The sequence below is a fragment of the Branchiostoma floridae genome, chromosome 14 (assembly GCF_000003815.2).
Source record: "Branchiostoma floridae strain S238N-H82 chromosome 14, Bfl_VNyyK, whole genome shotgun sequence".
Taxonomy (NCBI): Eukaryota; Metazoa; Chordata; class Leptocardii; order Amphioxiformes; family Branchiostomatidae; genus Branchiostoma; species Branchiostoma floridae.
Genome location: NC_049992.1, coordinates 21,637,059 through 21,658,593, shown reverse-complemented (window position 1 = coordinate 21,658,593; position 21,535 = coordinate 21,637,059). Strand labels below are relative to the sequence as shown.

Below are 21,535 nucleotides of genomic sequence, written 5' to 3'. Positions count from 1 at the left end.
ATATGAGTAGACCTGCCCCAACCTATTAAAAAACAGCATCAGCCTACAGTGTCAAGTTCAAGCACTAGGAGGCCCAAAATCAAACCTGACCACCAGGACACCAGCAACAATCCACGTAACAAATAGCAACACAATGGCACCTTGCGTTCCGGAGATACAGCGCACGCGCCGTGCCCGCACAAAAGGTAACCTGGAATGTCAAGTTCAAGCACCAAGGGCGCCAAAATCAAAATTGAGAATTATTCAGCCACCACCAACACATGTGCCAAATATCATCGCGCCCGCACCAACCGTTCAGAAGATATAACTCCGGAAAACCCCCTCCCGGACACAAAATTCGACCTGCCGCGTCAAGTTCAAACGCGACAAGGCCCAAAGTCAATCCTAGGCAACAAGCAACAACTCCCCACCCATGCACCAAAAATCGTCGCAATGGCGCGTATCGTTCTGGACTTACAGCGCCAAAAGTGCCCAAAAAACACCAAAAATGCCACCTTCAATATCAAGTTTAAGCACCAGGAAGCCCAAAATCAAACCTGAGTGTCAGGCTACCACCCCCAACTCACGTACTAAAAATCGTCGTGCTCGCACCATCCGTTCTTGAGATACAGCGCCCTAAATCCCCAGCTTCCAAAAGTTCCCACGCCCCTGAAAACCATACCTGCATACATGCAGGTAACTAGCGTATCTAGAACATTCCATTATAAAGTGAAATTCATCTTCAATATGATTTGGGCAGAATGAACAGAACCTTTGATCAGGGGCTATATTGTAGTATCTGCCTATTTCAATATTCAATTTATGGCTACTGATTCTTAACTGAGTAATTGCTTTGCGAATTTCAAAGCTATCTGTATCATACAGATATGTTTCTTGTTCGTAACATTCTTTTGATTTGCAAAGAAAAGACAGTTTGAATTGTTTTAAATAGAACTGAACCACTCCTGTATGTATATGTCTTGTAGCCGGAGGCGCAGTTGGTTGGCAATATAATCTGCTTTATAAACCTCAGGTTTTGTCCATATTTGCCCAAGGCTGTGATAACAGAGAATGTCCTTAACATGATCAATCCAGTCATGGTCGCCAGCAAGTACAGTGTTGTATGCATCGCGAAGCAGAGAGTTCTCAGGTAAGTTTACTAAACGGTTACTAAATGGCTAAATTTTCAATATATACCCAGTAAACGTGAAAAAATTTAAGCGACGAATCATCATGGTATACAGCCTACAAGGCATTAATTTCTGTATTCAAGACGTGAACTAGTGTAGTAAAGGTGACACTAGTGTGGTAGACTGGTATCACTTACCAACTTGGCAACAACACTCGTGGCTTCCATATTGGGGCCACTTTCCCAACTATCTAACTACATTTTTACTTTCACTTCTATAACTACAGTCATGGCTACCTGGCTAGTGTCACTTCTACAAGTACAACCATTAGCCTACAACACAACATATTTTCCCATTTTGATACTTTCGCGTCATGTTGACCATCTCCGAAGAAAAAAAGATCTTGTTTTTTTTTTCTGACATCAGGCGAAAATAAATGCGCGCACTGGTGTCATCCATAAAATTTACTTGCTGTGGCCTAATGTGTGGACACGGCCTGCGTGCCTCCGGCTGGTGGGGTTACTGCCATCAGGAACACGCCGTGCCAGTTTTCGTGTCTCTAAATCTCACAGAACGTGTGAGAGCTGTGCCACAGGGACCCCACCTCACCTCACATGTTGATGGCATTTGTGTTGCATCTTTGGGAGTGTTGGCTAACTTTCTCTCTTGCACATTAATGATTATATAACATCAAGTACCATAATTCCGCCATAACACAGACACATTAAAAATGGGATATTCCTTTACTGACTTCTGGCAACCAGACTTACATACACCCTGAGGAGAAAGCTGAGTGCTTTGCTAGCATATTCGCCGACAAATCCACCATATCACAAGAAGAAAATGAGAAAGAAGTCCCTCTGGTAACGACCAGAACTACATCCAGCCTAGAGGAAGTAACCTTCTGCCCGGATCAAGTGCACGAAGAGCTGTCTACGCTCGACACCAACAAGGCTACTGGTCCAGACTCCATACCCACCAGAGTACTTAAACAAGCTGCACCTGAGCTAGCCGGGCCTCTAGCCAGACTCTTCCAGCTTCTACTAGACAAGCACCACATGCCGAAACAGTGGAAAATTGCTAATGTTATTCCAGTCCACAAGAAGAACAACAAACAAGATCCAAACACCTATAGACCTATCTCCCTGCTGAGCATAATCAGCAAGGTAATGGAAGCTCTCATAAACAAAGCTCTCTGGTCACACATCAATAAGAACAGACTCATAAGCAACAACCAATTTGGATTTAGGGCAGGTCACTCGACAACAGATGCGCTGACCTTTGTAAGCCAACTTCTACATGACACCAAGGACAGACGACAAGAGAGCAGATTGATCTGCCTGGATATAAGCAGGGCTTTTGACCGAGTATGGCATAGGGGGCTCATTGCTAAACTGAACGCCATTCGTGTCAAAGGAAGCTTACTAAAATGGATTGAGGATTACCTGTCAAATAGAGAACTGAAAGTAGTAATCAGTGGGAAAACTTCCACCTCCAAAGTCATCAACGCTGGAGTTCCCCAAGGCTCCATCCTACGCCCTCTCCTGTTCCTCATCTTCATAGACGACATCACCGAAAAGATAAGAAACACTGCCATGCTGACGACACATCTCTTATGAACATCATAAGGAAAAGACAAGAAAGAACCCTAGCCGCCCAATCACTCAACACAGACCTCATGGGGATCCAGAATTGGGCAAAAGACTGGAATGTTCTTTTTGGGGCCACAAAGTGCAAAAGCATGATAGTAAGTAACTTGAAGGATGTCGAAGGAAACCACCCTGATCTCACCTTTATGGATACAATCCTCTACTCGGGCCTTTGATTTTCCTTGCGTATATCAACAGCGCCGCACATCAGGCTGCCTCCAAACGCTGGAAATTCGTTGATGACCTGAATTTGTTGGAAATAAGAACCCCCAACTTAAATCCTTCAAGTATGCAGCAGGACTTGAACGACTTGGACAACTGGTCTCGAACCAGCCATATGAAACTGCATCCCAAGAAGTGTCAAGTCATGCATATTCAATTCAGGAAGACCCCGTACCCAACACCTCCTCTCACGATCGACAACACAGAGCTCCAACAGGTTGTAGTTATGAAAATCCTGGGTGTGCTGCTTCAGTCTGATTTACGATGGAACTCCCATGTCGACTCCATTTGTAGCAAATCAAGTCGACGTCTGTGCCTCCTCCGCAAACTGAAACACTTTCACGTATCCATCGACGACCTTGTCACAGTGTATGTGTCTTACATCCGACCAGTTCTGGAGTATTGTGCCCCTGTCTGGCATTCCGGGCTCACCACTGCACTTAGTGACAGGATAGAGAAGGTCCAACGGAGAGCTGTGCGTATTATACTGGGGCACAACTACACGTCTTACACCGATGCCTGTTCTGACTTGGGACTACCTTCTCTACAAGCACGACGTCTTGACCTGATCAAAAACTTTGCTAACTCTCTCAGACAGTCTGAACATTTCTTGCACTTACTGCCACCAGCCAGAGGTGAGATCAGTGGCAGACTGACAAGATCATCCCACAAACTGAACACTACTCGCTGTAGAACTGAACGCTATCGCAACAGCGCTGTACCCGTCATGGTCCGCCTTTTGAACGAGTAATTGTCACCTCAGTGTTTTTGTACCAAATAGCATTATGTATTTTGAATAGCTATATACTGATATTACTGTGTTAAGTAAATTCTATCTTAAATGTTTTGGTAATGACACTTCATTTTATCCCAATACTGTTTTAATTTGTCGGTCTGAAATGCCTTTTAAGAATCTATGTTATTGCCTCGATTTTAACCACTTTGATGTTAACGGTTTGTAATGACAAGTCGCAATTCAGCCGTGTGGCTGCAATGTCATTGTCAATTTGTTGAATTTCGAAATAAACCAGTCATATAGGTGGAAGAAGTATACCTGCTAGGACTTACAATAAGGAGAGATCTGACCTGGTCACACCACATAGACAAAATGTCAACTGATGCTGGAAAACGACTTGGCCTGCTAAGAAGAGTCTCCCCATACCTAAGTCCTGAACAGAGAGCTACTATTTACAAGTGCATGGTTCGGTCCTCGATGGAGTACGCCTCTACTGTGTGGATGGGTGCAAGCGCCACATCCCTTAGCTCGCTAGACGCCATACAAAGAAGAGCAACAAAGATAATCGACATGCCTCAAGACTCATTGGACAGTATTCAGATCCAGCCTCTAGAACAGCGAAGAAATGTTGGGGCCCTCTCACTCCTACACCGAATGTATCACCAAGACGCACCAACACTACTGAATAACATTCTACCCGAGACCTACGTACACCGCCGAGAAACACGTCTGTCAACATCCCAACACAGTGCAGCCCTAGAACCTGTCCAGTCAACCTCCTCCTGTCACAAAAGAACTTTTCTCCCAGCCACAGTTAAGCTATGGAACTGTCTACCACAAGACATTGTAAATATCAGAGACTTGAAGAACTTTAAACGAATAGTTAATGCCCACCTCACCGATATTCGCCAGCGTGATGCATTGCAAATGTCAGTACAGCTGCTAAAGATGAGGTGTGGTCACAGCATAGATAAAAAAAAAAGAACATTGTGATAGTGGCCTTCTCAAGTTGTCTTGAACACCTACATGTAAATGTGTATATACCACGTGCACAGGATTACTCATGCTGCATTGGTACGACTCTTAAAAAAACTTTGAAATCATGTATTTTGTAATGTGGCGGTATGTGTAAGTATTGAACTGCTAACGATACATGAACATGTAGCAGTTACCGAAGGCACTGGATATAATATTGGACACGGTCTGACGTTCTTTCAGATAGCACCTATTACCTTTCACCATTGACACTTGGCAACATCTATTGAATAGTAGGTTTTAGCCTAAGACATTATTTTGACATACCAAAGGTTAAGACAAATCGTAGATCCAACAGGAAACAAGAAGAAAAATTCAAGACAAGGATGATGCTAATTTGTTAATAAGTAACGTTAGTTCCCGTAGTTTGAGAACGTGCGCTAATATTGTTTGGTGGGGTGGGAGGGCCCATTTCCTGTTGTGACTTGGGTTGTACATCGTAGTTTGGTCCAGATTCATTGACATATTTTATTTTATTTTATTTTATTTTATTTTATTTTATTTTATTTTATTTTATTTTATTTTATTTTATTTTATTTTGTTTTGTTTTGTTTTGTTTTGTTTTGTTTTATTTTATTTTATTTTATTTTATTTTATTTTGTTTTGTTTTGTTTTGTTTTGTTTTGTTTTGTTTTATCTTATTTTATTTTATTTTATTTTATTTTATTTTATTTTATATCATTTCATTTTATTTATTTCATCTCATCTCATCTTATCTTATTCTATTCCATTTTAATTACCTCCATGAAATGTCATGGAGGTTATATTTTACCCCGCGTTTGTCTGTCTGTGTGTGTGTCTGTGTGTAAACAAGATAACTCAAGAACGGCTGGGAGGATTGAGTTGATACTTGGTGTGTTGGTAGGGTGTGATGAAAGCTGGAAATGATTAGATTTGGGGCCCCCAGCGGCTCCCCTTGGTACTGCAGCGCAACTTCCGGTTTTGCTATCTTGGTGTTCTGAACATGCTATGGTCACGATTTTTGAGTATTAGATAGCTCTTGTGCTCAGGAAGAAATGACATAAGTTTGGGCCTCCTAGCGGCTAGTTTTTGGATAGCAGGGGCATTTTTGTCAAAAACTTCTGAAGACGATAACTCAAGAAGGGAACAACGGATTTTCATGATTTTTGGTATGTAGGTACCTTAGACAATGTTGTACAAGATAAAATATTAATTATGCAAAATAGGAGTACATTTGCATAATTAATGAGAATAATCTATCATAGCAGTTTTTTTCCATGTATCCCCCGTCTCAGACGTGATATGGTCGTGACATTTTGGTGGTAGATAGCTTTTAGCGCCATGACAAATTGGAGAAAGTTTCAGTCCCCTAACAATTAATTGTGGAACTGCAGGGGTGTTTTTGTCAAGACACTCCAAAGAGGATAACTGCAGAAAGGAACGACGGATTGCCTGCATTTTAGGTATGCAGGTAGCTTGGGCAAAGATGTTCGTAATGATATGCATTTTATGCAAATGAGGAATTAATTTGCATAATTAACGAGGAAATTATATAATTCCATTGTTTGCAATAACTGGACTTCGATAAATGTAACACTTGTTAATTATAATCGGTGGAACAAATGCAGATATCAAATATGCAAATGAGGAACTCATTTGCATAATTTATGCAAAAATTGCAAATAACTTAATGATTGATGATCTGAATTGGGAATTTTACTTGTGACATGTGTACTGTACATTATTCAATGATGAACAACACCATGCATAAATCATGTTAATGTTAAGTCATTTGCATGAAATTAACAAAAGCTTTAAATATTCATGGTGGTATGAGGTCGCCGAACTCTAGTTTTATTCTATTTTATTTTATTTTATTTTTTAATTTATTTTGCATTTAATGAGCATTAGGCAAAAGGCGCTATATTGAGCTTATACGCTTGTTTGCCTGTCAGTCCGTGTTGCTATACAGGTGCACAGTGCTCACAGATAGGCGTTAGTGTCACAAGGTCCTCTTCAGTCTACGTAGTATGAAAAACCGTTTGTTGCCGGAAGTGCGGATGTTGTTATACACACTCGCCTATCCCATTTGAGATTCGACTGTGGAGATTTTGACGCACATATGGTATTTGTGAAAAATTAGAGGATGACAGGACCACCTCACTGTTTCCAATTAGAATCATGACAACCTGTAAATCATCACCAATGCCACATCTTATCAGCGCAAGTCTAATGTAGTCCCAAAGTCTTCCTATGCGTTACCGCTGACACCATCACCAGGATTATTGGTGAAATCCAGCCAAAGAAAACGAAACCATACCATTGTGTTTGGGCTTTCTCTAACATCCAGCATTAACTAAACGCAGAACTTCACCACCCACAGTACCAACCCGCCCAGCAAAGCACGCCTGTGACGATAAGGAGAATGTCAATGTGTCTCCCAGGGAAGCTCATGTACCGTAGAGACGATACCCACAGGGTTACGACTCTTCCAATAAACGAGATTGCCGTTATATTGGTTTGTCGGATGACTGGTCTCTTGCCGTGTAAAAGGTGCCCTGAAGGAGGTGATCAGAGAAACGCTTGTTTCCCAGCCGTAATATCGTATACCGCCGTATGAAGCGAATACTATAACAGTATCTATATACTGGATGCCAAGGTACTTTGCACCGAGACCTGCAAGATGTGAGATGTAAAGGGGTAGATGTTGCATTCTTTGTCACACTTATGCTTCATAGTGCCTTGTCGGCTTAAATGTATTGTAGGTTTGGAGTCAGCATAGCGCTTTTAGAAATTTGAGATACAAATCTTTATCTCATCAAACGTCATACATTTTACGATAATATGTACGTCAGATTGTACATGAAAATCGCAAATCGTTCTACTATATAGCAGAATATACGACTTTATACAAACAGACAGTAGTTGCTATAGTCCGAAATGAGTTTTGTATTGCATTCTGCTTTTCTGCATTCTGCATCTTTGCTGTCTTTTATGGTGTACTGCTGTACCTTTCTGTAATTTGTTGCGACTGTCTCTAGATTAACAAAATTCTGTAGATTGAACTGGGTAAATTTCAGGCCTTGTTGAAACGTTTTCATTACCATCATCGAAGCGTAGCTGATGCGCAGCTTAAGCCTTTTCTAATGTGTCGATATTGCAGCTTGGGGTCTCAAAGGTAATACAGACCGGTGTTAATCTTTCGCACGCTGGGACAAGAAGTAATTTATTTCTACAAGACTTCCCCAAATCCCCATTCATCAAAATGAAATGAAATAGGTCAATGAGGGAGCTAATATTCCTCCGTGCCGCTGCTGGCACGTTGTGCCCCGGGCGTGCTGGTCGTCCGTCACGGCTGATGGGCAGCTGGAACATCGGCAAGGCTGGGGGGAATCACGGAGAAATATTGATAGTTTCTCTCCTATTCTCATCACGATTTCATTTCTACATAGATGGACTAATGTAAAAAAAGTTCATTTATAAAAAGGAGGATAGTCGTACTAAAAGGGATTAGAAATGAAACTAGGGGGCAATATAATAAGCTGTAAGTTGTTAAAGGTTCTCTCAATGTACTATTAGATTTGTTCAACGTCCTAATTCTAATTAGAAATTAGACAAAGACAGCAATTTTCAAAACTAAGTTGATCGCAGATGTATCAGATGACTTCGTCCTTATATTTGACGACTTACAGAATGATACAGAGCTAGACTGTAACAACCAATTGTCTCTTCCACGAAAGATAAGAAGGGTGTGTAATCCTGTCTGACATAGCCCATTCCATTCAGGGGTGTTGTGTCAGAGGATTACATGTGGGTTTTATAATAGATACTTTGTTGGGGATGGCGTAAGTAGTAAGCTGATTTATCGATGGAATCTCCGTTTGATTCACTAATGCCATGGGTTGTTGAACCCTGATGTGTCCATTGTAATTATCTCCAAGTACGCACACACCCTATATATGCATGTATGTACGTATGTATGTATGTACGTATGTATATATGTATGTATGTATGTATGTATGTATGCATGTATGTACTTATGTATGTATGTTTGTTTGTATGTATGTATATATGTACGTATGTATGTATGCATGTATGTACGTATGTATGTATGTATGTACGTATGTATATATGCATGTATGAATGTATATATGTATGTATGTATGTTTGTATATATGTATGTACGTATGTTTGTATGTATGTACTATGTATGTATGTATATATGTATGTGCGTACGTATGTATATATGTATGTATATACATATGTATGTATGTATGTTTGTATATATGTATGTACGTATGTATGTATGTACTATGTATGTATGTATCTATGCACGTACCAACTTACCAAAAATCATGAAAATTCGTTGTTCCCTTCTTGACTTCAGAAGTTTTTGAGAAAAATGCCCCTGCTATCCCCAAACTAGTCGCTAGGGGACCCAAACTTATGTCTATTATTGTGCACAAGAGCTATCTATCTAATACTCAAAATTCGTGACCATTGCTTGTTCATAGCGTGAGATAGCAAAACGGGAAGTTACGCTGCAGTACCAAGGGAAGCCATTAGAGGGCCCAAAATTCCATTACACCCCACTAACAAACACACCAAGTATGAAACCAATCCATCCAGCCGTTCTTAAGTTATGTTCTACACAGACTGACAGACAAACGCTAGTGAAAATATAACCTCCATGACATTTTATGAAGCATCACTTAAGCTATCTACTTACCAAAAACCATAGCAATCCGCCAACACCTTCTTGAGTTATTCCCTTTCAAAGTCTGACACTAAACCTGCCTTGCAGTTCCAAAAACAGCCGCTAGGGGGGGGGGGGGGGCAAATGTATACCACTTACTCTCGGCATCAAGAGCTGTCTACCACTCAAAAATCATAGCCGCAGCATGTTCAGCACTTGAGATATCAAACCAGGAACTTCCGCTGCAGTACAGTAGCAGGTTGCCAGGGGACCCAAAATCTAATCGTTTTCAGGTCTCATCAAGACCTACTCACATACCGAATATCAATACAATCTTTATAGTCGTTCTTGAGTTGTGCTGCATACATACATGCATACATACATACATACATAACGCTACATACAAACATACAAACGCTACCCTATACATAACCTTCTTGGCGAAGGTAACTACCATCATATCGGAAATGAGCGATATCAGATTATCATTGTTTAGTTCGATTCCAAATCCCGTGCTATTATATTTACAATGTTGCCCTTTCTATCTATCTCCTTGAAAACGCCTTTTGCAATCATTTGAAAGGTTGGTAGAGGTGGGGGGTTCATACGCAAACACAACATCTATCTTAATGTCTGTCCCCGCTGAAAGACAAACATTTTCCTCTGCATTCTAATATTTGAGCCAAATATATGTGTGTATTTGTTAGAAGCTGACAAATTATTGGCAGATTATGTTCACAAACATTAACTCTACAAGTCATAAAATATATGTTGATTCAATCTACTCATAGATGTATACTTTCTCTGAATACTGCTTGGAAAAAGAAAACCAGTCATACCGATAAGACGAAGGTCTACGTGATTATGCGCCATTCGTGACCTTTGCTCATCAGTACATACCAACCCCTTCAATCAGATAGCGTCAGTGGGCGTAATCAAATCCGCACTAACACTGTCCTACCGCACTTCTCACCTGTGTGCAGCAGCCGTGGAGAACATACAGGTGGGCAGCTGTGGCTATGCAGCAGCTGTGATTAACATTGGACATATAGGCGCGTACCTGTACTTGTGTAGCAGCTGTGGAGAACAAATGAACATAAAAAATCATACAGGTGGGCAGCTGTAGTGATGTAGCAGCTGTAGAAAACAAATGAACACACAGGTTGGCAGCTCTACTTGTTTAGCAGCTGTGGAGAAAAAATGAACATAAAAAATCATACAGGTGGGCAGCTGTAGTGATGTAGCAGCTGTGGAAAACAAATGAACACACAGGTTGGCAGCTCTACTTGTTTAGCAGCTGTGGAGAAAAAATGAACATAAAAAATCATACAGGTGGGCAGCTGTAGTGATGTAGCAGCTGTGGAAAACAAATGAACACACAGGTTGGCAGCTCTACTTGTTTAGCAGCTGTGGAGAAAAAATGAACATAAAAAATCATACAGGTGGGCAGCTGTAGTGATGTAGCAGCTGTGGAAAACAAACTAGAGTTCAACGAACACATACCTTTGCCAAATAAACCAGGTTTGTTATGTAGAATGCTGTCTGTAGACATAAATGTGTTACTCATTACATTTTATTTTATATGCCTGGAGTTGGTTCATAACATTTCGCCATTGCTTATGCAAATTAGATCCCTATGCAAATTAGATTTACATAATAATATAAAATTGTAACAAGCATCATTTGCATAATAAATTTGTATTGATATTTCCTTCTTTCTTAGCTAAAAATGTGACAAGTTTGAAAGTCCTATAAGGAATGCAGTGGATTTACAAACTTTTCTCATTAATTATGCAAATTAGCAGTCGATTTGCATAATTATAATTCCATCATGTAAGTCTTCCCTTTGGCTATCTACATACCAAAAACCATGACGATCCGTCAACACGTTTATATTTTCTCATTAATTATGCAAATGAGGTCGTCATTTGCATAATTAATATGCATTGATATTTCTCTCTTCCTCATCTATATATGTGACAAGTTTGAAAGTCCTATCATGAAATGCAGTGGATTTATAAAATTTCCTCATTAATTATGCAAATTAGTTGCTGATTTGCATAATTGGTATTCCATTGTGTACATTGTTACTTGGGCTATCTACATACCAAACACCATGACGATCCATCAACACGTTCTCGAGTTATTCTCGTCCCGTCCAAAGTTTGAAAGGAAATCGGCGACTGCAGTTCCAAACAAGCCGCTAGGGGGTCCAAACTTAAAGCACTTACTCTCTGCACCAAGGGCTATCTACCACTCAAAAATCATAACCACAGCAGGTCCAGAACACGAGATTTGTGTACATTGTTACTTGGGCTATCTACATACCAAAAACCATGACGCTCCATCAACACGTTCTCGAGTTATTCTCGTCCAAAGTTTGAAAGGAAATCGGCGACTGCAGTTCCAAACAAGCCGCTAGGGGGTCCAAACTTAAAGCACTTACTCTCTGCACCAAGGGCTATCTACCACTCAAAAATCATAACCACAGCAGGTCCAGAACACGAGATAAAAAAAATTGAGGTTTTGCTGCAGTACCTTAGCAAGCCGCTAGGGGGCCCATTATCGAACTTGACCTTCGTTTTCCCGAAGAGAAAAAACGAACAAATGAACATACAGGTGGGCAGCTGTAGACATGCGGCAGCTGTGGAGAGCAAATGAATGTACAGGTGGCAGCCGTAGATATGATTTCGGGGGAAATTTGGTTTCAGTCCAAACATTTGCGCGAGAATCTCTATTTAACCACCCCATGTTCTCCTTAATCCAATTCTGGAGCGGTTCTTACCAAGCATTTTGTGTTGGAGAACATTATATCTTTAGATTCAGATTGTATAAATCCGGCCCTCACATTCTATTTTTCAGCTTTTCCGTCCAATGTTTCGGCCTTCCGTCCTTACAACGTGACCCTGTCTGAAGTAGCGTCCGACACAGCTACAGTTGGCTGGTGGTACGGGTGGCCTCCTCAGCCCGGTGCCGACCTGCCCTCTGATAACTACACGGATAGTGGACATGTGGACACAAACGGCACCGAAATGGCTCTCACTGGTTTTGATGTCGTGACAAGAGTAGCTGACGACGTCTACGATACCAGGACTATCACGACAGTTGACGCATCGCAAAGATCTTTGCCGCTCACGTACCTTAAACAGGAAACGGCGTACGTGGTCTACGTCTACGCGAACCATGATGAGTTCTGCGTCCGGAGTGGGGAGACTGTGGAATTTGTGACGACAGCAGAGTATTCAGTAGACGGTAAGATTTCACTCGTTAAGAATCTTTCTCGTTTCTAATAATCTAGTAACTAGAGTTCCACGAACACATGCTGTGGTCGTGATTTTTGAATGGTAGATAGCCCTTGGGCAACTGTTGTGAGTTTGGACCCCTTAGCATCTCGTTTGGAACTGCAGGCGCCGATTTCCTTTCAAACTTTGGGCAAAAATAATTCGAGAACGTGTTGACAGATCGTCATGATTTTTGGTATGGAGATTGCCCAAGTAACAATGTACATAATGAAATACAAATCAACAGCTAATTTGCATTATTAATGAGGAAGTTTATAAATCCACTGCATTTCATGTTATTGAAAAGTTGGAAGAACTAGGTCAAGACTTGCGTAGATCTAGCTTCTTCCAACTCTCGCGAGAACTAGGTCACTCCGTGATCAAGATGGACTGATAGCCATCGCAAATTTGGAGGTACGTGAGTTCACCTTTCAAAAAGCAGTCACTGACTGATGAAAATTCTATTAACCAACCTCATTTGCATAATTAAGGAGAAAATATGAACGTGTTGACGGATCGTCATGATTTTTGGTATGTAGATAACCTAAGGGAAGACTTACTTGATGGAAATCTAATTATACAAATCAACAACTAATTTTCATAATTAATGAGGAAAGCTTGTAAAAGTTTGCATTCCATGATCGGACTTTCAAGCTTGTCACATCTGTTGCTGAGAAAGAGAGAAATATTTCAAAACATATTAGTTATGAAAATGACGACCTCATTTGCGCAATCAATGGGAAAATATAAATGTGTTGACGGATCATCATGATTTTTGGTATGTAGATAGCCTAAGTGAAGACTTAAATGAGATACTAATTATGCGAATTAACAGCTAACTTGCATAATTAAGGAGGAAAGTTCATTAATCCACTGATTTCCATGATAGGACTTTCAAAGTTGTCCCCTGTGTAACTGAGAAAGAGGGCAGAGAAATTGAAAGAGAATAAGTGAAGAAGGGATGAATTGATCATCATTATTTTTGGTATGCTGATAGCTTAAGTAATGCTTGATACAATTTGATATTATTTATGTACATTGGATCTAATTTGCATAATTACAGGTGAAATGTTGTCAACCCACTCGGAGGATAACTCGAGAATGGAACAACGAATTTTCATGATTTTTGATGTTAGGTACCTTAGACAATTTTGTACAAAATGAAATACTTATTATGGAAAATAGGAGTACATTTGCATACTTAATGAGAATTCTATCATAGCATTTTTTTCATTGTATCTCCCGTCCCGGACATGATATGGTCTAGACATTTAAGTGGTAGACAGCTTTAAACATCATGACAAAGTGGAGCAAGTTTCAGCCCCCTAAGATGTAATTTCGGAACTGCAGGAGCATTTTTGTCAAGACATTCCAAAGAGGATAACTGCAGAAAGAATTGACGGATTGACATCAGTTTATGCATGCAGGTAGCTTAAGCAAAGATGTTCATAATGATATACACGAATGAGGAAATTCTGGATTCTGTAGATTTCTAGGATTAATTTACTTCAGGATGGTAATGTGAACATGCATTTACAGATAAAATGTAGTTCACCTTCCAAGGCCTTCCTTGTACAGTATGTTCTCTCGTCTTATTTACATTTTGCCGCCTGCGTTGGATGGTTGATTGGTGCCCCATGTCCACCTTAAAAGGTGGACTTGGGGCACCGGTGCGGCACTGCGGGGTTCGTAGATGACTCAACGAAATTCAGAGAGAAGGAACGAATTTTCTTCCGTTTTGCGTATTTTGTTGGCTTCTTCTACTTTTACGTAGTACACAATATCTAAATTATTAAAAAAGAAATAGCGAAAACTAGAGTTCGGCGACCTCATACCTCCATGAAAAATTTAGAGCTTTCGAAACTTTCATGCAATTGACTAACAAATTAACAGAATTTATGCATGGTGTTGTTCATCATTGACTAACGTACACATGTCACAATTATAAAATTCACATTATTAATCATAAAGTGGTTTTGCAAATTTTACATAAATTATGCAAATAAGTTCCTCATTACCATATTTGGTATCTGCTTATATTCCACCTATCACAATTAACATGTGTTACATGTATTGAGGTCCAGTTATTGAAAACAATGGAACTATACAATTTCCCCGTTAATTATGCAAATTAAGTCCTCATTTGCATAACATGTATATCATTAACATCTTTGCCTAAGCTACCTGCATGCCTAAAATGCAGGCAATCCGTCGTTCCTTTCTGCAGTTATCCTCTTTGGAGTGTCTTTACAAAAATACCCCTGCAGTTCTACAATTAAATGTTAGGGGGCTGAAACTTGCCCCACTTGTTTATGGCACGTAATAGTTACCCCATGGGCGGGGCGAGGTTTCTGTGTATATCACCAGGCCCGCCCACCGAGGGGTTTCTAGTCTCAGTCTGATATACACAGAAAACGAGCCCAAGGCCATGGGGTAACTAACTTAGCCCATGGCATACTTCCCCGAAGCTTTTCTAGTTCATCAGCTTTACAAAATCTTACTTTATTTTGTCCTTAAAGTCCACAATCTTTCTTGTTATTGCTTGAAAAGCTGTGACAGACAGTGTCAGGCTGTAACAACACACGGCCATTAATCTTGTCAAGACCTTCCCGGCCAAGGTACCCGGAGAGACAGAAAGTCCGGTGATATTCCTCTGGGCAATAGAAGTGAAGAGTGGGATTGGTCAGTTATCACATGACACAATTCTAGTCCCAGAAGATGGGCTCAAAGGTAAGCTAGGGTTGGTCAGAACAGGTCACATGCGTATAGCACCCACACTTTTCAGGCTGATATCACCGCAGTTTTCTTGATATCACCAGTTTTTTCCTCATTTGCATGAAATAGCAGCACACTTTTTTTCGTAGCACCATACTATGTGGATATATCAACAGAAAATGGGGGCTCCTCATTGGCTGAGGGGAAGTAGCCATGGGCTAATAAAAGCTATCTACCACCTAAATGTCAAGACCATAGCATGTCTGGAACAAGAGATACATTGAAAAAACTGCTAAGATAGAATATTCTCATTAATTATGCAAATGTAGTCCTATTTTGCATAATTAGTATCTTATCTTGTAAAAAATTGTCTAAGGTAACGTTACCTACATACCAAAAATGATGAAAATCCGTTGTTCCCTTCTTGAGTTATCCTCTTCAGAAGTTTTTGACAAAAATGCCCCTGCTATCCCAAAACTAAACGCCAGGGGGCCCAAACTTATGTCATTTGTTCCTGAGCACAAGAGCTATCCAATACTCAAAAATCGTGACCATAGCATGTTCAGAACACCTAAATAGCAAAACCGGAAGTTGCGCTGCAGTACCAAGGGGGGCCGCTAGGGGGCCCAAAATCTAATCATTTCCAGCTTTCGTCACACACTACCAACACATCAAGTATGAAACCAATCCACCTAACCGTTCATGAGTTATCTTGTTTACACACAGACACACAGACACACAGACAGACAAAAGCAGGGTAAACTAGAGTTCGGCGACCTCATACCTCCATGAATATTTAGAGCTTTCGTTAATTTCATGCAAATGACTTAACATTAACATGATTTATGCATGGTGTTGTTCATCATTGAATAACGTACAGTACACATGTCAAAATTAAAATTCCCAATTCAAATCATTAATCATTAAGTTGTTTTGCAATTTTTGCAAAAATTATGCAAATAAGTTCCTCATTTGCATATTTCATGTCTGCATATGTTCCACCGATTATGATTAACAAGTGTTACATTTATCAAAGTCCAGTTATTGCAAACAATGGAATTATACAGTTTCCTCATTAATTATGCAAATTAAGTCCTTATTATGAACATCTTTGCCTAAGCTACCTGCATACCTAAAATGCAGGCGATCCGCCGTTCCTTTCTGCAGTTATCCTCTTTGGAGTGTCTTGACAAAAATGCCCCTGCAGTTCCACAATTGAATGTTAGGGGACTGAAACTTGCCCCACTTTGTCATGACGCTACAAGCTATCTACCACCCAAATGTCACGACCATATCACGTACGGGACAAGAGATACATTGAAAAAACTGGTATGATAGAATATTCTCATTAATTATGCAAATGTACTCCTATTTTGCATAATTAGTATTTTATCTTGTACAACATTGTCTAAGGTACCTACATACCAAAAATCATGAAAATCCATTGTTCCCATCTTGAGTTATCCTCGTCAGAAGTTTTTGACTAAAATGCCCGTTATCCCAAAACTAGATGCTAGGGGGCCCAAACATATGTCATTTTTTCCTGAGCACAAGGGCTATATCTAATACTTAAAAATCTTGACCATAGCATGTTCAGAACACCGAGATAGCAAAACCGGAAGTTGCGCTGCAGTACCAAGGTCACACACCAGGGGGCCCAAAATTGACCTAGACTTTCGTCTTCCCAACCCCTACCCACATACTAAATATCATCATAGTCCATCAAGAGGTTCTCAAGTTATGCTGACCACAAATATGCGGACACACAGACACACAGACACACAGACACACTCAAAACTATACCTCCATTTTTTCATGGAGGTAAATATAACCTCCATGACATTTCATGGAGGTAATAAAAAACAGTGCGGCACCGGTACCCCAAGTGCAGTGAGAGTCCACCTTTACATAAACACGGACTTAAACCACTCCGCTGGGCCACGCTCGCTCGCGGCCCAGGTTTAAGACTTCACAATAGTACATCCTCGCCGAGTTTTAAACATATCTTTTAGGCGTGTGTTACTTTTTGTCGTCCAGCGTAGTAAATCTAGCTTGTCACAACTTCGACGTGTTAACGACTGACTTCAGCACATTCTAATAACTAGTAAAAAATCATTTCACACACACAAACCTTGCGCAAATGCCAGCTTTAAAAAAAGCACTTGATATATCTACACATTTCTATTCTTAGGGAATGAGCACATACTAAAGTGGATCTTAGCTGAAAATCTGTGTGGTATAAGGCATGACACGCGGCGGCGTTGATGGATGGATGGCATAGGTAACTTTCCGTTTCTTTTCTAGACCAATCTTTTCCGGAATATCCAGAGTGGCCTACAGAAGGGGACAAGAAGTTCACTATAGAAGAGTTTGTTCTCATTGGAGTCGTCGTCCTTGTGTGGCTCTCCGTCATTGGTCTGTTTCTGCGGCAATGGGATCACATCCGAGGCATGGCACCACGTGACACCATGCGGCCGCGCCCTCCTACCCCTAAGCCACCAACCAATGAGGAGTACCCTACTATCACCATCGTGCAAGACGAGAAAGATTCCCTCATAAGGACTACTCGGTTTTGATCGGATTTGGTCCAAACATTTGTTCCACTTCAGAGTCAAGTAGACAATAAAGGTACATGCTTATGTACTCCGGAAGGAAAAGTTATGCGATGTTGTACTTATATGTGAAGTTTAAAAAAAATGAAGGTTCAGTTGTTGTCAGTCACATGTCTTAAACGTTATATTGGTGTGTGCAGAAGTGTTTTGATGTTACGAGTAACTTACCAATTCAAACGTTTAGATGTCTTTGGTCTTCTGACGTCATTGTCTTGTCATTTTATGATCAGGTAGCGCAGTGCGTTTCACAAAGTTCAGTTCTATTGCATACCATGTTTTAAAGTCTTAGCTTAAGTTGGACGTCCTTTATCACCCCGCCATGAAGTTAGCTTGTTTTGTGCTTCTGTACAATCTGACAAAGATTAAATCTAATACTGTATCTGGGAGCTGGCTTTGATGTATACCTATTTTTTTTTTCAACCTATATTATGTCATATGCGTTTTTGCTATTCCATAGGCCTTCTTTACTTGCTACTCCTCGAGTATTTTTTGCTTTAAATAGAATCGTACAAAGTAATGCCCTTTCACACTTTGCCTTAGTGTAATTCCTTATGAGTTATACAGTGACATTTCTTAATAAGCAGTCTTGCTAATATGCAGTCTTGTTGCGCACTGCATACGCACCTCATACGCAATGGATATATTGAAGACATATTTCATACGCAAGATAGGCTTGTCGTAAAATTAAATTTATTCCGAAAATTCCAGATGTTGGGTGCACAATTGCGTATTGACTCCGAAATTCATACGAACATCATACGAACTTACGAAAATATACGAGCGTGTGAACTAGGGGTGGGTACCGGTGCCGGTACCGGTACCACACCGGTGGACCTATTGGAAAGTGAACAGATTATATGATCAGGCATCCACACGCTTTGGGGCTTACCAGTCGAGAAAAATAACAAAACCGTAGTAGAGTTTGTAATCATTTCTACTAAGTTTTACTGTCAATCGTACAGCCTTGTAGGATTTTGAAACGACAGGGGAAGTCGAATACTCCACAAAACATATTTCTTTGTAGCGAAATAGACCATGGTTTTGTGTATCGTCCATTCACAAGTTTTCACATACTGAATCAGGTACAGCTTCAGGTCCGGACCTGATCCTCTGGACCTGAATTGGACCTGGACCTGAATTTTCTGTACCGGTGTCACAGCGATCTCGCACCCCCCCCCCCCCCGGGGGGGGGGGCGAGGTCACTAGCGTTTTCGCCCCCCTTTAGCGTTTTCGCCCCCCCCCCTCCGAACATTACAAGTACTTCACGGAGGGGTCTCAAGAGCAGCTGTTTACTACATTAGGTGCGCTACCAGATAGTAAACTGCACCTATGGGAGTAGCATAGTTGGTGTGTTACCTGGTACCTATCTGGCACCTTATTACCGGAAGATGTCATACTCAAAAGTCGATACTACATTGTTCGGTGCAAACAAGACATTGACAATTTTTTACCAGCTGATGTGGTATAAAAAACAGTGCTATTGCGAACGTTTAAATCAACACCGTCTATGGTACGGAATACGTCAGCTATATGTTTTCAATTTGTCACAGTATTTTCTCTCTTGTGCTGGAAACATTTTCAAAGCACAAACAAAAACAAAAGTGAATGATATTTTCTCATTATAAACACTATCTACGCGCAATTTGATATACCTGTTGCTAAATGCTACAGAAACACTGGTAAAGTACCAGTCTTAAGAAACACGGGTAAACGCACCAGTTCCTAAATACTACAACACGGGTAAACGCACCAGTTCCTAAATACTAGAAAAACAAGAGTTCGTAGACCTCAGGCCTGCATGAAATGTATTGGGTTTCTGTAGACCTATTGTGTATTTTTGCCTTTTTGTCTGTGGTACGTGGTTGGAAAAATGAGCTTTTTACTGTGTTGGTTGTGCACCATGCAAAAGTCTGACTCTGAAATTCCATTTTCTGAATTTGTAAGTTTGGACATGGATGAACATTACTTATTTTGGATTTCTTAAGTATGTAACCAACCACAGTACTTTGAAGTTGTTGAGACGCTACCTTTTTTTGTCTCAGATGGCCCATGCACATGTAGTTACTCTGTCACATGATATACTAATATCTTCCTATTTCAATGTACTGACCTAATGCAGCTGCTAAGTCTCCTTGGTTTGTGTTCTTCCAATGATATTCATTAAAGATTTATTTCTGGGGTGTTATTCACTTGACATCGGAATGTTACTCGCATAATTTGACCAATGATACTTTTATCTGTAGTTCCATAGACATTAGACAACATGAATAGTGGTAGCCCCCATGCAGCAGCAACAGTTAGTCCCCAGGGTGGTATGATATTTTCATTCAATCCATCCAACCCAAACCTAAATCTCCTGTAGTATCTAAGCCAAATTTAACAGCATAATTTACTATGAAAAATGTCCTTGTCAATCCCATTTATAGATGGCAAGCTGCTGGCAATGGAAGCTTTGAAAAGTTCAGAAGCTGTTGTAGTCAAAGCAAACACCCAGCAAACATCCCCGCAAACCAATGAGCAGTTGCTTAGAAGGGGAATTTCATCATATATTTGCCGCGACAAAATGCAACAAACGATACTGAATTTAAAACAGAACAAAGCTAAGCCTCCACCACTTAACCCTGCCTGTACCATAGATTAAGCAGGCCCAAAAACCAAGCGAATATGACTAGCCCAAAACAACAAATTACCTGTATACAGTATGGAAATGGCATTACCAAAGAAACAAAAAGAAACACAGGACAAATCATACACATACCTTTCTCTTATGCCCACACTCTATACAGTTCTCCTCCACATTAGAAAATTGCATCTTCTTCTGTTTAAGTTCAAGTTCAACCATGATTGCCAACAGGGTAAAGGAACTTAAAACTCAGTACTATACAGCTCTAGAAACACCACAAAGAGTAATAAGCAAACTTCAATTATACCTGACCAACAGATATATATTCTTGTACACTCCCGTCATCTGGCAAACTGTCAGTGCCACTAAGTAACCTGATACATTGAAGGTGGCCCAGGCCAGATGATGGTTCTACACCCAACCATAATCTGTTTTTAAAACCAAGCAGATATTGGGAGGATGCCCCAACCACACTAAAACAGGGTCAACCTATACAGTATCAAGTTCAAGCATTAGGAGGCCCAAAATCAAACCTGACCACCAGGACACCACAAACAACTCACGTACCAAATGGCAACACAATGGCACCTTGCGTTCCGGAGATACAGCGCACGCCCCGTGCCCGCACAAAAGGTAACCTAAAATGTCAAGTTCAAGCACCAAGGGCGCCAAAATCAAAATTGAGCATTATTCAGCCACCGCCGACACATGTGCCAAATATCATCGCGCCAGCACCAGCCGTTCAGAAGATATAACTCCGGAAACACCCCTCCCAGACACAAAATTCGACCTGCCGGGTCAAGTTCAAACGCGACAAGGCCCAAAGTCAATCCTAGGCAACAGGCAACAACCCCCCACCCATGCACCAAAAATCGTCGCAATCGCGCGTATCGTTC

General features: G+C 40.6%; 1 protein-coding gene across 2 annotated transcripts in view; it reads left to right on the top strand.

The window, feature by feature from the left end:
• The window catches only part of LOC118430765, a 50,742-nt gene extending 31,969 nt beyond the window's left edge, over positions 1–18,773 (top strand). The window contains exons 2-4 of one of the 2 annotated variants that reach the window (XM_035841786.1): positions 12,271–12,660; positions 13,753–13,820; positions 17,709–18,773. In XM_035841786.1, the coding sequence (XP_035697679.1) occupies positions 12,271–12,660; positions 13,753–13,820; positions 17,709–17,768 (518 nt within the window). In that variant the 3' untranslated portion in view covers positions 17,769–18,773. The remainder of the gene's footprint in view (positions 1–12,270; positions 12,661–13,752; positions 13,821–17,708) is intronic. The other variant, XM_035841785.1, reaches the window with a different exon arrangement.
• The last annotated feature ends 2,762 nt before the right edge of the window (positions 18,774–21,535 follow it).